At 41.9% G+C, this 18,096-nt stretch overlaps 1 protein-coding gene across 1 annotated transcript; it reads right to left on the reverse strand.

Annotated features, from left to right (window-relative positions):
* Positions 1-3,198: 3,198 nt before the first annotated feature.
* On the reverse strand, positions 3,199-17,806 carry si:dkeyp-97a10.3 (uncharacterized). The gene is made up of 9 exons (XM_055013629.1): positions 17,705-17,806; positions 17,424-17,481; positions 13,401-13,751; positions 11,955-12,221; positions 8,296-8,583; positions 7,821-7,934; positions 7,583-7,644; positions 5,505-7,430; positions 3,199-5,092 (listed from the first exon to the last, which is right to left on the reverse strand). The coding sequence occupies exons 2-9, from the start codon at positions 17,461-17,463 to the stop codon at positions 5,063-5,065; spliced, it is 3,078 nt and encodes a 1,025-aa protein (XP_054869604.1). The 5' UTR covers positions 17,464-17,481; positions 17,705-17,806; the 3' UTR covers positions 3,199-5,062.
* Between the last annotated feature and the right edge of the window lie 290 nt (positions 17,807-18,096).

Below are 18,096 nucleotides of genomic sequence, written 5' to 3' on the forward strand. Positions count from 1 at the left end.
GTCTTTTCCTGCTACAGCAGTCTGTGTAAGTCGGTGAACAGCACAAGCAAAGTGAAAGAAAACTCCAGGTTTTTGGCTCTCGGTTTACAGCTGAATTCATCATCCGATCCCTGTCGACGTTTGTTGGGAGGTTAGGACGTTTGTATCTTGTCTGTTTTCAGACGTGTGTGGTTTAATCGGCCTGTGGTGATGTTTGATACAGCGCAGAACCTGGGGAAGCCTCAGCTGCATTTTCTGGCCATAGAGTGTCAATGTGTCACTTAAAGATGAAATAACAGATTCGTCATATGAATAAAAAGTGGAATTTGCCAGCAATAAAAGACACTCTTGCCCAAGTTTGGACCAGAGTGACCTATTTAGATGCAGCAACTACTCAGTTTATTACCTTTATGAACTCCCTTTTTTGTGTGTGTGCTAAATGAAAACTATAAACCATTTTAAGCATCTCCTCTTTAACTGGAATAAGGAGTAATGCTGCATCTCTGACTGTTGTTGGCTCACACACACTTTTAGTGACTGGTACATCTGCTCTGCTTTGTACGATCATCTTTCTTTTTTTTTCTGCTGATGCGGGATTTTTGCAGAAACACATGACTTAATTATGAGAAGAACTATCTGCACTGCAAATCGAAGAATCTGCTCTTTCTTTGAGCATCTGACTAAGGAGATCTGTGCACCGTGCATCTTCTGGACACTTCTCAGCTGCGGCGTTGGTATGCAAACTGTGAACTTCTCTTTTCTTTTTGAATATTTAGTGTGCATTTGAGTGCAGCTGAAGATGGGGTGATGTCTGTGTGCAGCATCATGTTCAGTCAACTGTGCTAAGCAGCTCTAATGACAAGTATATTGATGGTGAAGCTAAAATGATCCTTCGGTCATTTCTAGCATTTTACTTCTGCTTCTTGAAATGGTGTGTGTGTGTGTGTCATTTTTTAAAAAATGCTTTTTTATTCCACAGAATATATCAGAGATCTGTTGAGAAGGCTTTCAAATACTGGATTTCTACATGGGGTCAGATCTGTTTCTAATTTATTTTACTGTGGAATATCAATAAAAACAGCCTGTCTGTGTTTGTGCAAGAAAGAATGTGGAAAATATTAAACAACACAATATGCTCAATTGATTCAACATGACAAAACACAAAACTCTTTGAAGCTGCTGCATTTGATATGCATCCCTGAAGGCAGAAGCTCACCTTTAAGCATCTATAAACACCTCTGTGACAACTGAGGATTTCCTTGTTGCTGTACATGACTGTCTTTTTTTTTTTACTTGGGTTTTATTTTTCTTAGCTGGACTACAGACAGAAATGATCTGCTTTGTCTATGCTTGTATTTTAATTTCAGCACACACCATCAGAGATGCACAGATGGTGAAGACCTTGAGGGAAAAAAATCTTAGAGAATGATCAATAGACCTCAAAAATCCTCTCACATGGCTCCCCCTTGTGGGGCTGGAGACGTGGAGTCTGGCTGCCACTGTGCAGTTTGGGCCTATGATTTACATTTTTAGACGCTCCCATCTAGAGCGATTCACAGTTAGTGAACTGTTGGGGATTCACTGTCCTGCTCAAGGACATTTGGACTGGATAGATGACTGTGGCACAGACTCAAGCTATAAATTTAGGGTCATTTTGTCAAACTCCAGAATGTTGAGGTTTTTTTGTTCAGTTGTGATGTGAGCAAAGTTTAATCATAGACTGGTTTCACTTCACATCCTCCGAGACTCATTTTCATATGCTATTCCACTGAAGGGGTCAGTGCACAGCAGCAGGAGTTCACTGTCTTATTCAAGGACACTTTGACAGAGATGGACACGTTGATCTCAAAGGGCTTTGCAGTTCTTTTCGGTGATCACATGGACTTATGAGGACTATCATGCCTGAACCCTTTCTTTTCCCCGGTGATGGAGAAAACTAAAATCAATGCCACGAACAAAAGAGAGGAGGTATCATACATTTTTTATTCACTTGGAGATGTCAGTTAATTGGACTAAACTTCTGTCTGGGCTTTAAGGCAATTCCTGTGTTATTTCCAAACTATTAAATGCCATCAAATCTACAAAAAAAAAGTGTGTCCCTGCAGAACTGGACAGGTTTAAATTAAAATTGGATTAGGATTATATTGGCCATCTTGTGGTATTAAGGTTTTCTGTGCAAATCTGCCGCAGTCTCCTGAGTAAAATCAACACCCTCTACACACTTGAAAAGCTCCGTGCTGCAGTTTGACACACACCAGAACGAGCATTCATCAGTAGAAATAAAATGCCCTATTTGCACACACAGCACTTGAGTTATGTTTTCCTTTAATTTATGCCTCTAAAGGGATGCATAAACAATTACAATTACTTGCAGCAGTCACAGTAAATCACTGTAAATCAGTATACTAAAACAACACAAGCAGATTTAAATGCAAATTGGCCTAGGGAAGGTGGCCACGTAAGCTTTTGAGGTTTACTGTGTTGCGTGTTTTCGAGACTACAAAATGTCTTGCAATTTTAGTTGAGCTGTTTAGGCCATAAACAACACACTTCACTCCAACGACAGCAAGCACGGTACAGCGCACAAATTTGTATTTGTGATTTGCATTTGTGAAACTGCTCCAAACTTTTCATAAATCACCGCTCTCATCTGGAACTAGTAGGCAACGCTGTAACCTATTCTGGTACCAGGTACTCAAATGCACTCCATCTCCACTCATTACAGCGCTAGACTACCGTGAAGTGTCTCCAATAGTGAGCAGCAGGACTGTTCATCAGAGGTGACATACAAGTGGGAGCAGGGGATTGGGAGACTGATGGAGCTGTGATCCAAACACACGCTCTGCACCTCCACAACAAGCCGAAGGAACAGATTTATCTGAAGAGAATCAACAACAGCACTCGGTGTACACAGGCGCCATGAATAATTAGCACTATAGACACAGTGAGCAAAAATATGCTCAGACTGCAAACAGCTCTGTGATTCGCGAGAATAAATAGGTGCTTTTGTGGAGTGACTTACCGTCAGCATGCATGAAGAGGTATTTTATGCTGAAAATCAAAGCATATTCATGTTTGGGAGAATGCTTTATAAATGAGTTCAAATAAAAACCTGTGCATTCTGCTGTCTATAGTCTAGGTAAGTGATTTCCACAGAAAATGTGCCGAATTTGAAAATTTTGTTTTCTGGACTTCACCTAGGTTGTATGCAGACACACATCATACCAAAAATCTTTATTGTTATCCAAAAAACATGATCTGAAAAACAATGAATGAATCACCAAAGAAGCAAAGATAAATACTGTACTTAAAGCATTTCACATGGAGCATTCGTGTGAACCATTTCTATGCATTCATTTTCCAAAAACAGAACAATTTTTCAAGGCAGTAAAGTAAACCTTAATGCTCTAGATGTCTGGTTGGAGCCGTAACATGTCCTGTATATTTCTTCATGTTGGCTTTTCAAATTGAGTTTATTCATTTTGATATTAAAGGATAGAGTTGGGATTATTCTGTCTTTGGTATTCTTGTATTGTCAATAAGTCCTACAGAAAGATGAAAAATCCTCTAGCCCGTTTGAGCCTCTGATCCCTGACAATTTGTTTCTAATGAAAATGTAAACCTTCAAAAAAAAGGCAAACACAAATATTGTGCTTTCAAAAGAGGCTAAGTCATATCTGGAAACTGCTGGGTGCTGGAGCTTTAACGAAATGTTAGCAGTAAACAGTGCTTCTGTTGGGGACTACTTTCAGCAGGGGATTAATACACATTGGCACTCAGCAGGAGTATTTACATCAGGACAGTATGTTTGTGATTTACTCGAACTTCAGTGCCCAGTTTTTTTGGTAATGAGCCAATTCAACTGTGTCGCTCAGTGATGTGTGTTCATTTTTGGGCAGTAATGCAGCTTAGCAGCTCAGAGGAATGGGATATATCCCAGTTTTACTATAAAGACAATCAGACTTATACATAAAATAACAGCCTTGATATCAGTTAGAGCAACCTAAATCATCAATCCACAAGCATATCCCTGAGATTTACAAAAAACACAAACATTATAAATCAATAAATACATAATCAGTAAAAGTAATAATGACATTCCCACATTCTTAATGTGCAGACTGTGACCCAGTAAACTGTTACACTGTGCTTTTTCAGCAGAAAGCATGGCTTCTCAGGCCTTTGTACTGACCTCATTCATGCACGGGTGTGATTATTTTCCAAGTCATTTAAGTCACATAAAACCATTTAATTAATAAGCACCCAACCATTCGAGGGGATCCCCCTCATAGTTAGCTGAGCATTATTTCCAAACACCACTGAGGCGAATCCCCTTAATTGAGAAGTGTCATAAGAGACATCTGTAAACAGAAGGCGCAAAATAAATAGCTCCAAGTACATCAAGATCACCCCTAGCCACTAATTTCATCTTTCGTGACTGTCACTCTTCCTCGCGGCCGAGTCCATCTTGTGCACAGTCCCTTCTCATTTACTGTCTGGCACTGTCGCCTCAGGTAGTCACAGATATTCATGCAAGTACATGAGGTGCATTTCATCAAGGGAGTGTTGTTTAGTTCCGCTGATGAATGGATGAGAGGACGGGACCTTGGTCAGGAGCCATGGATCACTGAACTTCTCTTTTTTTTTTTAAGCACGCTCTTGGCAAACTTTGATACATGACTGTGCTTCAGAAGTCGAAACAGTACAACACATGGGAAAATGTGCGTTTCGAGGGGGGTTGCTGTTAGTGGAGCGCATTAGCTTGAGCATCATTTAGTTTGTTTGATTTAGTAAAATTTTAAAAGGGTGGATCAAGCCTCCGTCTTTGAGATAGTTTGACATTTCTTTTCAGGAAAAAAAACATATTTAAACTTACATTTTATCATCCCCATATGAGACATGTTCACTTCTTTTAGAAAAGCCTGACATTAGGACTGAGATACCAGAGTATGACAGCTTTTTAGAGTGCAGAAGTCTGTGCAGTCAGTCTTGCTTGGTGGTATATTGGATCATGTCTGTCAGCTGTTTGTTTGTGTCAGTGCATGCGGGACAGTTGTAGAGTGTAGTCTGCTGACATCTGTCATCATCTTGGTCTCCCTCTGTGAGCCTGTTGCTGGAAAGACACAACAAGCCCCTCATTGCCAACATGTCATGCAGAAGAAACAGAGCCTCTGACACACTATGCTGCTCTTAAAAACTGCCACAGTGTCACAAACATCCAAGACTACATACATTTTTATGGCATTGAGAATACTGTCAATCAAAAAAAAATGCAACATTAAAGTTGCTGTCAAGCATCCTTCAAAAACTGCATGCAACAGAGAAAAGCACCAACTGTTGAGGAGACGGTGCAAGCAGAAGGAGGCCTGTAACAATGCACACATACAACGCACTGGAAGCATGACATGACAGCCATAAGTGCACATCTGAGAGATAAACACATGCTGAAAATCTGTAAGATCAATAAACATATGCCATCTGTTAGCTGTAGTTTCAAACTCACTCATGTTGTGTTTTAGACTCACCTGTGATGGGTGGGTGAAGTGGGCAGGGTGCCCGTGACCGTGGGTATGGACGTGGGCGTGCCTTTGCGGACTGACATGAGTGTGGCCCCTTCCAGGATGGTGATGATGGGTGGGCATCGTGGCAATGTTGCGCTGGCCAGTAGGCCGCTGTTGTACCTGTAGGTGTCGCTGAGCCACTGGCATGTTAACAGGGGGCTTGGGGGGCTGTGGGCCTCTAGCTGGCGATTTGTGCTGGGTGCGGTCTTTGGGGATGGTTTGAAACTGTGTGAGGGGGATAACGGGTGGAGGGGTCGGTGGGTGCTGAGGCCCAGCAGCTGGAGCTTGAGATTGCGTTCCAGGGTGAAGCAGTGCAGCCTGGGTCTGTTGTTTCCGATTCTGAAATGTCTGAGCCCTTCGAGTGTGGGCTTTAAGTGCAGCCTGGGTTAGGTTACTGGGATTAGGCTGGGCAGAAGGGTATGACACTGGAGCAGTGCCTTCTTGGCGAGGTTGACTGGCACCATGTACGACAGTCTGTGTCTGTGTGCCCAGGCCTTGTGCTGATGTTTGGATCGTTGTTGCTCTATGTTGTGGGGCCATGTGTGCCTGTTGTAGGTGATTAGGATCAGCCAAAGCTCTGGTATCTGCACCTTGCGGAGCAGTCATTCCCTGTTGTGTTGTGGGTCCTTGTGACGCTGCGGAGTGGCCCACTGAGGCCTGCTGGCTCATGAGAGGCAGTGCCTGGGGGTTATTGCTGCGAGTGGCTTCCTGCCTGAGGGCAGACTGGTTACCAGGCGGGGCTCTGATGTCTTGCTGAGCCCTTTCCCTTTGTGTGTGGTGGCTTCTCTGTGTGTGATGTGAGGGCTCAAGCTGTGTTACACTGGTAGTGTTTGGATGTCGGAGATCAGCCAAGCGGCTCCATATCTGCCTGTCCACTGATGATGCGTCTTGTCTGAGTGGAGTTCTGCTGCGGGAAGCAGCTTGGCTCTGAGTTCGAGGACGGGATCTGTTTGGTGTTCTTGGCTCTTGTACGGGAGGATGAGTAGTGTAGTCTGTGTCAGAGATGTATTCAGTTGATGTCTGTCCTCTGCCAGTGGGATATGCTGGTGTCCCTCTGAGGCGGTCCCAAGGCATCTGTCGAGGGGAGGTGTTCAGCCCTGCCTCACGTCTTCCTGAGTTCCTATCAGACCTCCTATGCGGCTCTGGATCCTGCTGGTAGGTCTGTGTTCTGGCATTTCTCTGAGAAGTGTTATTACTGTTATAATGTGTGTATCCAGTTGGGACAAGTCTAGGCTGATCTGCATGATCTGTGTTTATGTGACCATTCGGCCATGGGTCACCGGGATAGGACTGACCACTGTGCATTCTGGGATTTGACTGCTCTGCATGAATCAGGCTGCGTTGGTTTAAAGAAGCGTTATTATTGGCTGTATTTGTAAGAGGAAGTGAGCTCTCTTGCATAGTCTGTTGGTCATTGGCTGGAAATGAGTTAAGATTGACATGAATAGTGGGCATTTGTGCATTATAGTTTGGCTGGGTGGTTTGTGGCAGCGTGTTGAGGCTAACGTGAACTGCCGTCGGCTGGGCGCTGCCCTGGGCTGTGCCAGTCTGGATGAGAATGTTCGGATTTTGCTGCTGTGTATTTCGGAGTGTGTTTGCATTCTGAGCATCAGTGTGTGTGAAAGCTGGGTTGTCAATGCCATTGTGTGGGTATGAATTGGTGTTCTGAATAGCATTGTGTAGGAGTCTGTTTGTGTGTGTATGGCCATTATGTTGGTGTCTGTCGGAGCTATCCAGGCCATTCAGTGGTAAGGTTTGTAGGTTGCCACGACTTTCGCGTGCGGCTGTGTATAAGCGGTCAGGCTGGCGTGCAAGTGTGTTGGTGTGATAGAGAGGGGGATTGGGACCTTGGTCCAGATTTCTTGAACCATTAGGCTGTGGATCTGGGGCCTTCATGAGAACAAATTAAAAATGAGGGCAGGAAGAGAGAGCAAAAGAAAGAATGATGGGGTTAATTTGTGAAAAGCCCTTCAACATCATCACATGAGCAACAAAAGGACAAAATCAATAGTGAATCATAGTTGAACTTAATAGCAGCTTACTATAGGCCTTTGATTTGGGTTGGTCTTCTGAACAAGCTCTGTATTCCCTTGTCTTTGTTGTGCTGTTTTAATAGAAATAAACAAGAAAAATGTCACCTTATTGCAAGAAATTAAGCCTAGGCATTAAGTAAGGATGGACATACAGATCATCAAGAAGCCTTTTTAAATTGTCTCAAAAAATGACACAATGAAATGAAAAGTGGACAAACAAAATCCATGATCACACACACAAACTTACTCCTTCTCCTTCGAACGAGAAAGATAATGAGCAGGATGAGGACCACGAGGATGATAGCGAACAGCAAAGAGCCAATCACAATCCCCACCACTTCGCCTACGTTTAAACATATGTCTGAAATAGAGAGAATGGTGTCAGTGGAGGAAAATTAATTAAGATAATGAGTCTGGAGCTCACACAGACAAGAAGAGGGACCGAAAAAAAAATCAAGAAGAGGAGGGGAGGATTCTAAAAAAAGCATGACAAAGTAATTGCAGAGAGAGAGAAAGAGACAAGGAAAGAAAGAAAGAAAAATAAAGGGAAGGAAAGAATGTGAAGGGGGTCACTGAACGACTTTGACCACATTCTCACCAGATCAATCTCCCAGGATACTTTCTGTCCCTCTCCTGTCGCAAAGACAGATACAGGGACGGAGTCCAAAACCAACCGTCATCATTATCAGTCACAGTAGAGGTCGGTGTTCACCATAACTCACCTACGACGTCCAGCGATGTGCTCTGCTCGGACGTGCCTCCAGTGATGGCGTTTCTGGCCGTGCAGACGTATCGGCCGCTCTCATTGGTTGAGAAAGTCTGGACGGTGAGCACCCCGCTGTCCGGCTGGTCAGATGTGATGGGCTGCCCATCGCGTTGCCATGAGAACAGGGCAGCGGGCAGCGAGTCAGATAAACAGGTGAGACGCACCGTCTGTCCCACCAACACGTCTCCTCCCTCGACACACTCTTTTGGGGTGTCCACGGTCAGCACAGGGGTGTCAGGGCCATCTGGTTGGTTGATGATTAGAGGACACTCTCATCAGCACCAAAAACATTTTGGGTACAATCAGAAAAAAATTATATTCCAAAAAACAGCTGACACTAATGCACAGATTAAATGTTCTGCTGAAGGGGATATTATTTTGTCAGTTTCATGTTTAAGTCAACCCATCAGGCTGAATCATTCTGGTGAACCTGCTTTAACCTCGTTACTCAGCCGACAAAGGAAATGTGCACTTTCTGGTTTGATTTTGAATCTTGGAATTTTAATTGCTGCTCAGGTAACATTTCCATAATCAACATGTTTCAACAATTTATTGTCAGTAGAATCTGATGTGCAGGTGAAGGACATTTTCCATTGAAAACCTCACACGGAGTCTGAAAGGAAGCACTGCATACAGTAGAGACGCTTCCTATGTTTCAGCAGCCTTCAGTTCAAAACCATTCAGTGTTATTGAAGCTATAATTTACAAGCTAACATTTTTTAAAAAGATGTCATGACTTTTACTTCATATAAAATAAATAGCACAACAGGAAAATTGAATCAGTAGTTCAGTGTTCGGTTGTCTAGCAACCTCACTGGCAGCTCAATATGTTCACCCAAGAAATAATCCAGCCCGTAACTCTGTGTAAAACCACAACTTGCAGTTTGACCAAATTTCAACAGATGCTGGGTGAGCTTTGTTTTGTCACAACCAGGCTGGCTGTTTCCTCCCGATTTCCAGTATTTATTCTAGTCTAATGAAGTGCTGACTGTGTGTGGTATTAGTCTACTCACGTACATGTTGGCGAGAAAGCAAACATGTTTATTTCTTTGTGTCAAATTTGTCAGCAATTCTGATATTAGTCAATTTATTTTTAAAAAAGCCAAATATTTGGTGTTTTTTTTGGATTCCCACATGTGAGGATTTGCAGATTTATTCCTGTTTTGAATAACTGGGAATTAGTGTTGCTCAGACAAAATGTGCAATTTTAAGATGTCACCAAACTGGGAAGAAGCATTTTTCACACTTTCTGATAGTCATTGGCTGAGCAAGTAATGAAAAAACATCCAAAGAGGGGTACAATTTTTCATTTTTTTCTTTAAAAATTACAGCACCTTTAGTTTTACAGGCTAGAATCAGAAAGCCAGACTGCAACTGTCCCTGTGATGATGAGATTTAGGAACTAGAAACTCTAAATGAATGTGGGCAAAGAAACCTGTGTTAGATCTTTGAGCAGGGGTAGCCAACACGGTGCCCGCGGGCGCCTGGTTGCCCTCAGAGACCATGTGAGTTGCCCCCAACTCATGTTCTATAAATAACACTAGTCACCATGAAATTCCTTATAAAAAATTATAGTTGCTGTTCTTTTTAAATCGGAAATACTTACATTAATGCAGATTTTAAATTACAATATTTATTATAATTTTTAAAAAAAACAACACAACGTCTTTGGTGTAAATGAACTTTGACCTTGTCCGAGTCAGAGTTCACTGCGCATGTCAAACCACCACGTCATTCTGCTGCAGCGTCCGGGTGCAGACACTTTGGGAAGCTAGGTGAGGTTTTTTACCCCCAAAACATGACAGAGAAGTGAAAGAGAAAACACTATTTTCACGATGACTGGGAGGAAGAGTTCTTTTTCACGACAGTGAAAGATAAATGTATGTGTCCTATTTGCGGGGCGACTATTGCGACGGCAAAGCGGCACAATGTGGAGAGACGCTACTTTACCCGCTACAAAGCTTCCATGCTAACTAGCCACCTGGTAGCACATAGACTGTATGCGCACGATGGACAGGAAAAGCTCGGGACTTAAAGGCAGCTTTGACATTTACTACGCGGCGAAAAGTTTCTTCGTGGAGAAAAATGTACCGTTAGAAAGGCTTGTTTGAGTGACGACTGATGGGGCTCCTCCATGACGGGTCGCCATGCAGGCTTCATTGTACGATGCAGAGGTGATCCAGACTTCCCAACATTCCTACATTACCACTGCATCATTCACCAGCAGGACATATGTATGTACAAAAGTGGCCGGATCTGATCATGTGATGACTCATGTCGTGAAGATCATAAATGGCTCCAAAGCCAAACAACCAGGACATTGAAGGTGCTGCTGGAGGAGCTGTCAGCTGATCATGGTGACCAGAAACCCCATGGATCAGCAGGGGAACAGTTTTGCAGCGGGGTTTTTTTTTTGTCACTGTTGGCCGAAATCAAAGAGTTGATGCAGTCCAAAGGGAGACATCTTGCTGCTTGAGGACACTGAGTGGATTCTTGCCCTCGCATTTTTAACGGACATCACTGGGAAACTGAACCATCTGAACCGTGAGCTACAAGGCCAAGGTAAGACATGATAAGCTCTGCAATGCCAGGCTTCCTACTAACACACATTTACAGACAAAGAGGTAACATATGTTGTCATTCAAAACACCGTGCTATTACACAAATATGTGAAAAATAATTTGTTGAAATCATGTAATGATTTGTTGTTACGATCTGTTAAAAATGTTGCAATGCTGGTGAAAAATGCTGGTGATTAGTACTAATGTGATAGGATTCATTTCAAAATGTGAAAGAGTTCTTTTTTTTCTTACATAACTGATAATTTGTACAAACATGGGACAGAGTTCATGAATTGTTCAAAAATGTTACAAAGGTAGTGGTTTGCACGAATGAAGCATGATTTGATGACAGTTAATGATTTCCTAAAAATGTTAGAAGTGACAATTTGCACAGAAATGTTGCTGGTGTGATTTTGAACAAAATGCTGCAAATATGCTGATTCATACAAAACTGCCAAGAAAGATATTTACAAAAGTTTCAGAGATGGGATACCTCTGATATATATAAATCATATAAATATATATCATATATAAATATTGGAACAGATTTCCATATATATTTGTGTGTGTGTGTGTATCTATGTGTGTGTGTGTGTTTCCTACTATCATTGTTGTGGAAATCGTTGTTAATAATTATTGTAAGGAATAATTAACATAAATGTGATCAGACAGTGTTTTGACATATTTTCATATTATTATCATTTAAAGATGATGGCGCAAGTTTGCTATTGAGGAAATTTGTATCAAACAAGGTGCCCTTCGTACTACTCAGTACCCTTGAAGTTGCTCTCAGGTTCAAAAAGGTTGGTGACTCCTGTCTTAGAGGATAGCCGCTGTAGTGTGGGGTATTGCTGTGAGACTGTCACATCAGAATTAACGATGTGATCAAGACAAAGCCAGAAGCAGCACAGTAAGCTTATGGAAGGATGTCCTGTGGTATCCGAGTGTGATTCGGTAGACTATGCAGTGCAATGTGAATAAGCAGATAAGCTACTGCTATTTGCAGTGGCTACAGCAGATTAGCTGCCACTTATCTTGATCAGTGCAAACTCACAGTAGACAGTGAGGCTCTGTGTGGCTTTTTGAGCGCTGACAGGGTTGCTGGCGGTGCATGTGTACTCCCCGGCATCACTCCGTCTGGCTGGGTTAATGACCAGAGAGCCACGTGAGATGGTGATCCTGGAGTCAGCGATGATGGCCGAGCCTCCTTTGTCCCACTGGACTGTAATTTCCGTCCCAGCAGTCCATGTGCAACTCAGAGACACATTTGTTCCCTCGACCGCCACTGAAGGAACAGACAGGCTCACCCCGGCCACTGCATCTACAGGGGAGGGTATTAAAAAAAAAAAAAAAAAAAAAAACATTTTACCAAAGAGCTGCAAAAGCAGAATGGCTGAGAGAAGGTTTTTAAAGTAACCATTACTGTATGAGAGGGCGAGCACACTTCAAAAGTTGAAGTGACAGAACAATAGAGGGCAGTTTTATGTTTCTGTTGAGGATAATTTGTTGTAATCAAAGCAAGTAAGAGCTGAGAAGGGACAGGATTCAGATAGAGGCACAGATGGTGAATAAGGGGGCAGACTGTGTGAGTGGTAGCCGAGATGCCTCTTGGCGAGCAGCCTAAGTTAAATAATTGGAAAGGGAGAAGAGGGGGCGTATGGATGGAGGAGGAAGCTGACTAAGAGAGAGAACCGCGGCAGCAACAGCAAACAAACAAAAACATTCGAGCACACCACTAAACAGCTCTAATCACTTGATCTTTTTTTTCTCACCGCTCATCCGCTTACCTGTGACTCAGCAGCAGCAGCATTTCATATTTTAGAATTTTAGCTGCCTCTTGTTTCAGGACTGAGCAGCAAGTAAGTAGGAGGTTGAGAGTTGTGCTCAAGGACTCGGCTGTTCCGTGGCACGAACTAGCAGTTGTGAGTTTTGAGGATGTGACCTTTCAGGAATAATAGACTAGTGCTTCTAACAATTCTGCCACCTTGCCACCCCATTAGCACCGCTGGTAGTGATGAGAAAGACTGCACGTCATCGCTCCAGCGTGGGCTGATGGCTGAAAATAACGAGAGACACTCAGCTGTTCAGGCTCCATTACAGTACTGAATATAAATGAATGCAAATACAGTATGTACTGTATGTAAATACAACGCTACATTTCGACGGCTACAATATCAAACATCTAACACCATGAGTGCTGCATATCAAATGAGTTTTAATTAGCATAAAGCCCTGAGCCAGTGGCTTCATCCCCTCCTCCTTTTTCATTAATTTTACCTCGTCTTCTATGGGTCACTAATTTCATTATACCTCCCAGACTAATTCTCTTACTCCCCGAATCCTCCTTCTTTTCTCTTCATTCCCTCCTCTTCCTCCTTCACATTATCTCTACCCCCAAAGCCTCCCTCTTGAACACAGTCCACTTCTCCTCCTACCTTCCCTTCCCTCCTCTTTTTTTTTTCCTCAACTGAACTCACAGGCACACTTCTTTATCTCTTACCAAACACTCTCAGCTGTATTGATCGAGAGTTAGGAGCCAGGCCCGTGGTAGCAATGGGGATCACCGCCACCATGTAGTTTCCTGCATCTCGGAGCTGAGCGCCTCCAATTCTGAGCCGGGTGTCAGTGATGGTGACCCGGCCTTGGAACTGGGCCACCGGGTTAACCACTGCAGCTCCTCCAGCCCACACACCCAGAGTGACTCCTCCTTGGTACGTCCATGTCATGGACAGGACCTCAGGCACCGTCTGCACTGTAAACACTACTTCAGTCCCGGTTTGAACCAACACAGGATCTACCTGGAACTGGATCTGCACCGGATCTTGAGCCAGTACGTTGGCAGAGAGGAGCACTGAAGAGAAAATAGAAGAAGTCATGTGTACAATGTTAGTCGTGTTGGTATTGAGGAGCAGCATGCTAATATTTGAGAAATAAAACACTCAAAGACAGCTGAAGCTGATTGGAATCTCATTCGTTTTGCAGGTGTTTTTTGACGAAACACTAACATGCATCTACCAGATGATGGCACTGCAATAGAAGTTAAAGGATCACCATAGTGATAGTACATTTTCCTCAGGGACTTTTAGAAATTTGCACCAAATTTTAGAGCAATCCATTAAATAGTTATTGATATTTACACCCCTTGTCTTGTGACAACACCTCCAGGCGCAAGGATGAAACATTTTAAACGAATCAAAACAATCAAACCTGTAGAGTAGAACTTTTAGAATCTTTTTATACAGCTTTTTAAACTTTATTTATAAGCTTGTTTTTTTTTTACTGCTCTTTTGCACAGATGACGACTGAACTTTTCAGTTTTGTTACATATGTGTGTGTGTGTGTGTGTGTGTGTCTGTGTGTGTGTGTGCGTGCGTGCGTGCATGCGTGTGTGTGTACACAGTGACAAAGATATTTTGATATTGTCACATGATTCCTCAAATACAACTGAAATGTATATAAATTAATTAAAACAAGTTTCACCACGGGCTGCACAGTGGCGTAGTGGTTAGCACTTTCGCCTTGCAGCTAGAAGATCCCTGGTTCGCGTCCCGGCTTTCCCGGGATCTTTCTGCATGGAGTTTGCATGTTCTCCCTGTGCATGCGTGGGTTCTCTCCGGGTACTCCGGCTTCCTCCCACAGTCCAAAAATATGCTGAGGTTAATTGATTACTCTAAATTGCCCGTAGGTGTGAATGTGTGAGTGATTGTTTGTCTATATATGTAGCCCTGCGACAGACTGGCGACCTGTCCAGGGTGTCCCCTGCCTTCGCCCGAGTCAGCTGGGATAGGCTCCAGCACCCCCCGCGACCCTAGTGAGGATTAAGCGGTGTATAGATAATGGATGGATGGAAGTTTCACCACATCCAGCTATATAATGGTAAAACGCTCCTTACACAAAGACGCTTTCTCTGCACAACAACTACACTCACATTTAACAATCAAAGTGCATTCTTCTGTACTTTTACTCAAGTTGTATTCTTCAATTAGTACTTTTACTGAAGTAAAGGATCAGTTTACATCTTTCACAGCTGCAGAGAAGAAAATCTATAGATACACAGACTGGGCTCAGGGGGTAAAAACCCATTAGTAAGGTACACACTCTCTTCTTCCTCATAGATTTCAGGCCATGTTTTTTGGATTGTAAGTGATCCCAAGCTAAACACCTATTTTGTGTTTTTGTTAGCCTGACTTAACATAAGCCATGACATAATCATATTTGCCACCTCTCTTCGGAAGAATCAGTGGTGTATAGGCATCTGTGTTGTGAAGAACCACTGACTTCAAGCCTTCAAGCATTTAACTCTCATATGCGGTTTGTCCATTTGTAGTCTGCAGGGGAGTGAAGAAGAAAATCTGTGTTTTTGTATTTGGCTGCTAGTCCTCCCTCTTGTTTGTGTTGGCATTACAGATTCAGGCTGGAAAAGCCCTGCTGAATTTTCAATGCCCTTTTACTGGCATATAAAGCAACCACGCAAAAACGCTCTGGCCAATGAATTATGGTGAATCAAATCAATATGGTCCTGATCAGTCTCGCTGGACTGCCTTGGCAAGATTTTAATAGGAGAACAGAGAATAAAATGACAACAGCAAAATGGATTGTATTCAGGTTCCCACACTGAGCTGTTAAAGGCATCAAAGGTATTTTTAGGCTTTTGGCTTTGTTGCAGTTTCATTAGAATAAAGAGTAATGAGTCAGACGTGAGAAACACCTATGAGTGACGCAGCACAGCGTTGATGCTTTCATGTGTTATTGGATTTTTTTTTTTTTTTAATAGGGCCAGAGCATAAAAATGAGTCAGAGAAGTTGCATTTTTTGACATGATAAAGACTCAGATTTTTAAATAGCTACCAACTGATTTCTGACTAGATATCTAATATATATCCAGCTACGCAAGCGATGGAAAAGGGTGTATAACTTCCACCTTTTTGATCAAACCAAACACTGTTTCTGGAACTGTAAGAATTCTTCTTGTTAAATTAAAAAAATATTTACATTCCTAGTGCTAATTTTCCTTGCTCATCTTGGAGAAGAAAAAAAACTTAACCAGCAATCCATGTGACTTTCAACATTTTGTGCACAAGCCGACTTATTCCTACTGGTCATGAATCCTGAAGAACATCTTTGCTGATTGATCTTAGCCATTTTCATGCATGACACTTTCACAAAAAGGAAGCATAGTGCACTAAAGAGGATAACACTGGCACTATTACATCAGTAAAAATTTTTTTTTTTTAAATTTGAAAAAATGGAACCAGCAATCCATGTGACTGTCAACATTTTTTGTGCAAGTCCATTCATTTCTACTAAAGTCAAGCATCTTTAAAACATCTTTGCTGATTGATCTTTGCCATTTTCATGCACATCTTCACAGACATAAACATAGTGCACTAAAGAGGATAAAACTGGTGCTTTTATATCAGTAAAATCAATGAAAAAAAATATAAAACTCAATCAGTAAACCATGTGACTTTCAACATTTTGTGCTGGAGTTGATTCATATCTACTGAAGTCATGAATCTTTAAAAACATCTTTTCTGATTGATCTTTGCCATTTTCATGCACAATATCTTCACGGACATAAAATATAGTGCACTAAAACTGATAAAAACTGGCATTAATGTATCAGTGAAATCCATGAAAAAGAAAAAATAACCAGCAATCCACGTGACTTTTCAACGTTTTGTCATGAATCTTTAAAACATCTTTGCTGATTGATCTTTGCCACTTTCATGTATAACATTTTCACTAAAAGAAAACAGAGTGCAATAAAGAGAATAAAACTGGCACTATTATATCAGTAAAATCAATGGGGGGAAAAAAGCTAAAAGTTAATGAGCAATCCATGTGACTTTCAACACTTTGTGCTGGAGCTGATTCATTTCTACTGAAGTCATGAATCTTTAAAAACATCTTTCAAATATAAAGGGTTTTTTATTATTAAATATTTTAAATATCTAAAACAGGAGTAGGGTGCATTTTTTGTGATTTTTGATATTAAAAGCAGATTGACTTAACAATAACTTTTATTCAGGATATTTTTAAAAACAAGCAGAGACGCTTTTTTCTGCATCCAACTGAAAACTGTAGCACCGACATCCCACCAAAATACAAAAATAAAAGCAAAGGCCGCATATAAATACTCAAGAAAACAATTGACCTCTTCGTTATTCTGCAACACAAGCCGAGAGCTCAAAAGTAGGAGCCTGTGAGGAGGCCCTGAAGGCATCACGTCGCTCAGCAGTCAGCGCTCAGACGGGAATGCAGCCGCGCAGGTTTAACAGCGGTTAAGACGAGTCTTACTGCTTGAAATGCAATTGTTTTATAAATGTGCCTGGAATACCACAGCTCCTCTTCCCTGTTCTGTTTTTTATTTATTTCTTTGTTGTCCTTTCTACACAATACAAACTCTACCGATACTCTTTAGAAACTTCTGTGAGCCGTTTGAATCATTTGAACGTTACATTCATAACAGGAGGAGAAGGAGGAGAGAGAAGAAAGAAACTGTCAGTGGAAATTGTTTTACCTGCCAGCGACAGACTGATAAGGACCAAAGGTTGCCTCATGTCGTCAGTCAGGCCGGTCTGTGGAGAGATAATAAGCTTTAATATACAAAATTACGTATGCTTTCAAGTCTGGTCATTTTACCTGTTATTTTAGCATTTAAACTATTTTTCTCCATCAAAGGTTCCATAAAAACTAATACAGCATCACATTTTCACATTTACCATCCAGTTATGTTTAAATCTCGTCACTGAACATCCCCTCTTGCTTAGTTATTAAAGGAGGTAGCTGTATTAATCTTACCAAAGTATTTGCCCGCAGCCCTCATGTTCATTTTGTGCTGAAACAAGGTTCTGAATGGTTTGTTTGCTTACTAATGCACGTACGTCCTGTTTCTCTGTTATTACCTGTCAAGGGCACACCTGTTCTCTTAAAGAGCCAGCACCTATTTATCTGCAGGCTATAACCAGTGGTGGGAAAACAGCAAACGATCTCACTTAAAGAGAGTATAATCATCTTATTCACTCAAATATTCTAATTCTTTCCCTTTTGACATTCATTATTCAAGGTAATTTTCATTTCCCCAGGTTACGCTGGCCCATTCAGTCCCACGATCTGATGAATCAGGAGATAAAATTATATGACATATCCACATCTTTATGCATTCAGTTCTTTGATTAACTCGCTCATTTGTG

Source organism: Amphiprion ocellaris, chromosome 9 (genome assembly GCF_022539595.1).
Source record: "Amphiprion ocellaris isolate individual 3 ecotype Okinawa chromosome 9, ASM2253959v1, whole genome shotgun sequence".
NCBI lineage: Eukaryota > Metazoa > Chordata > Actinopteri > Pomacentridae > Amphiprion > Amphiprion ocellaris.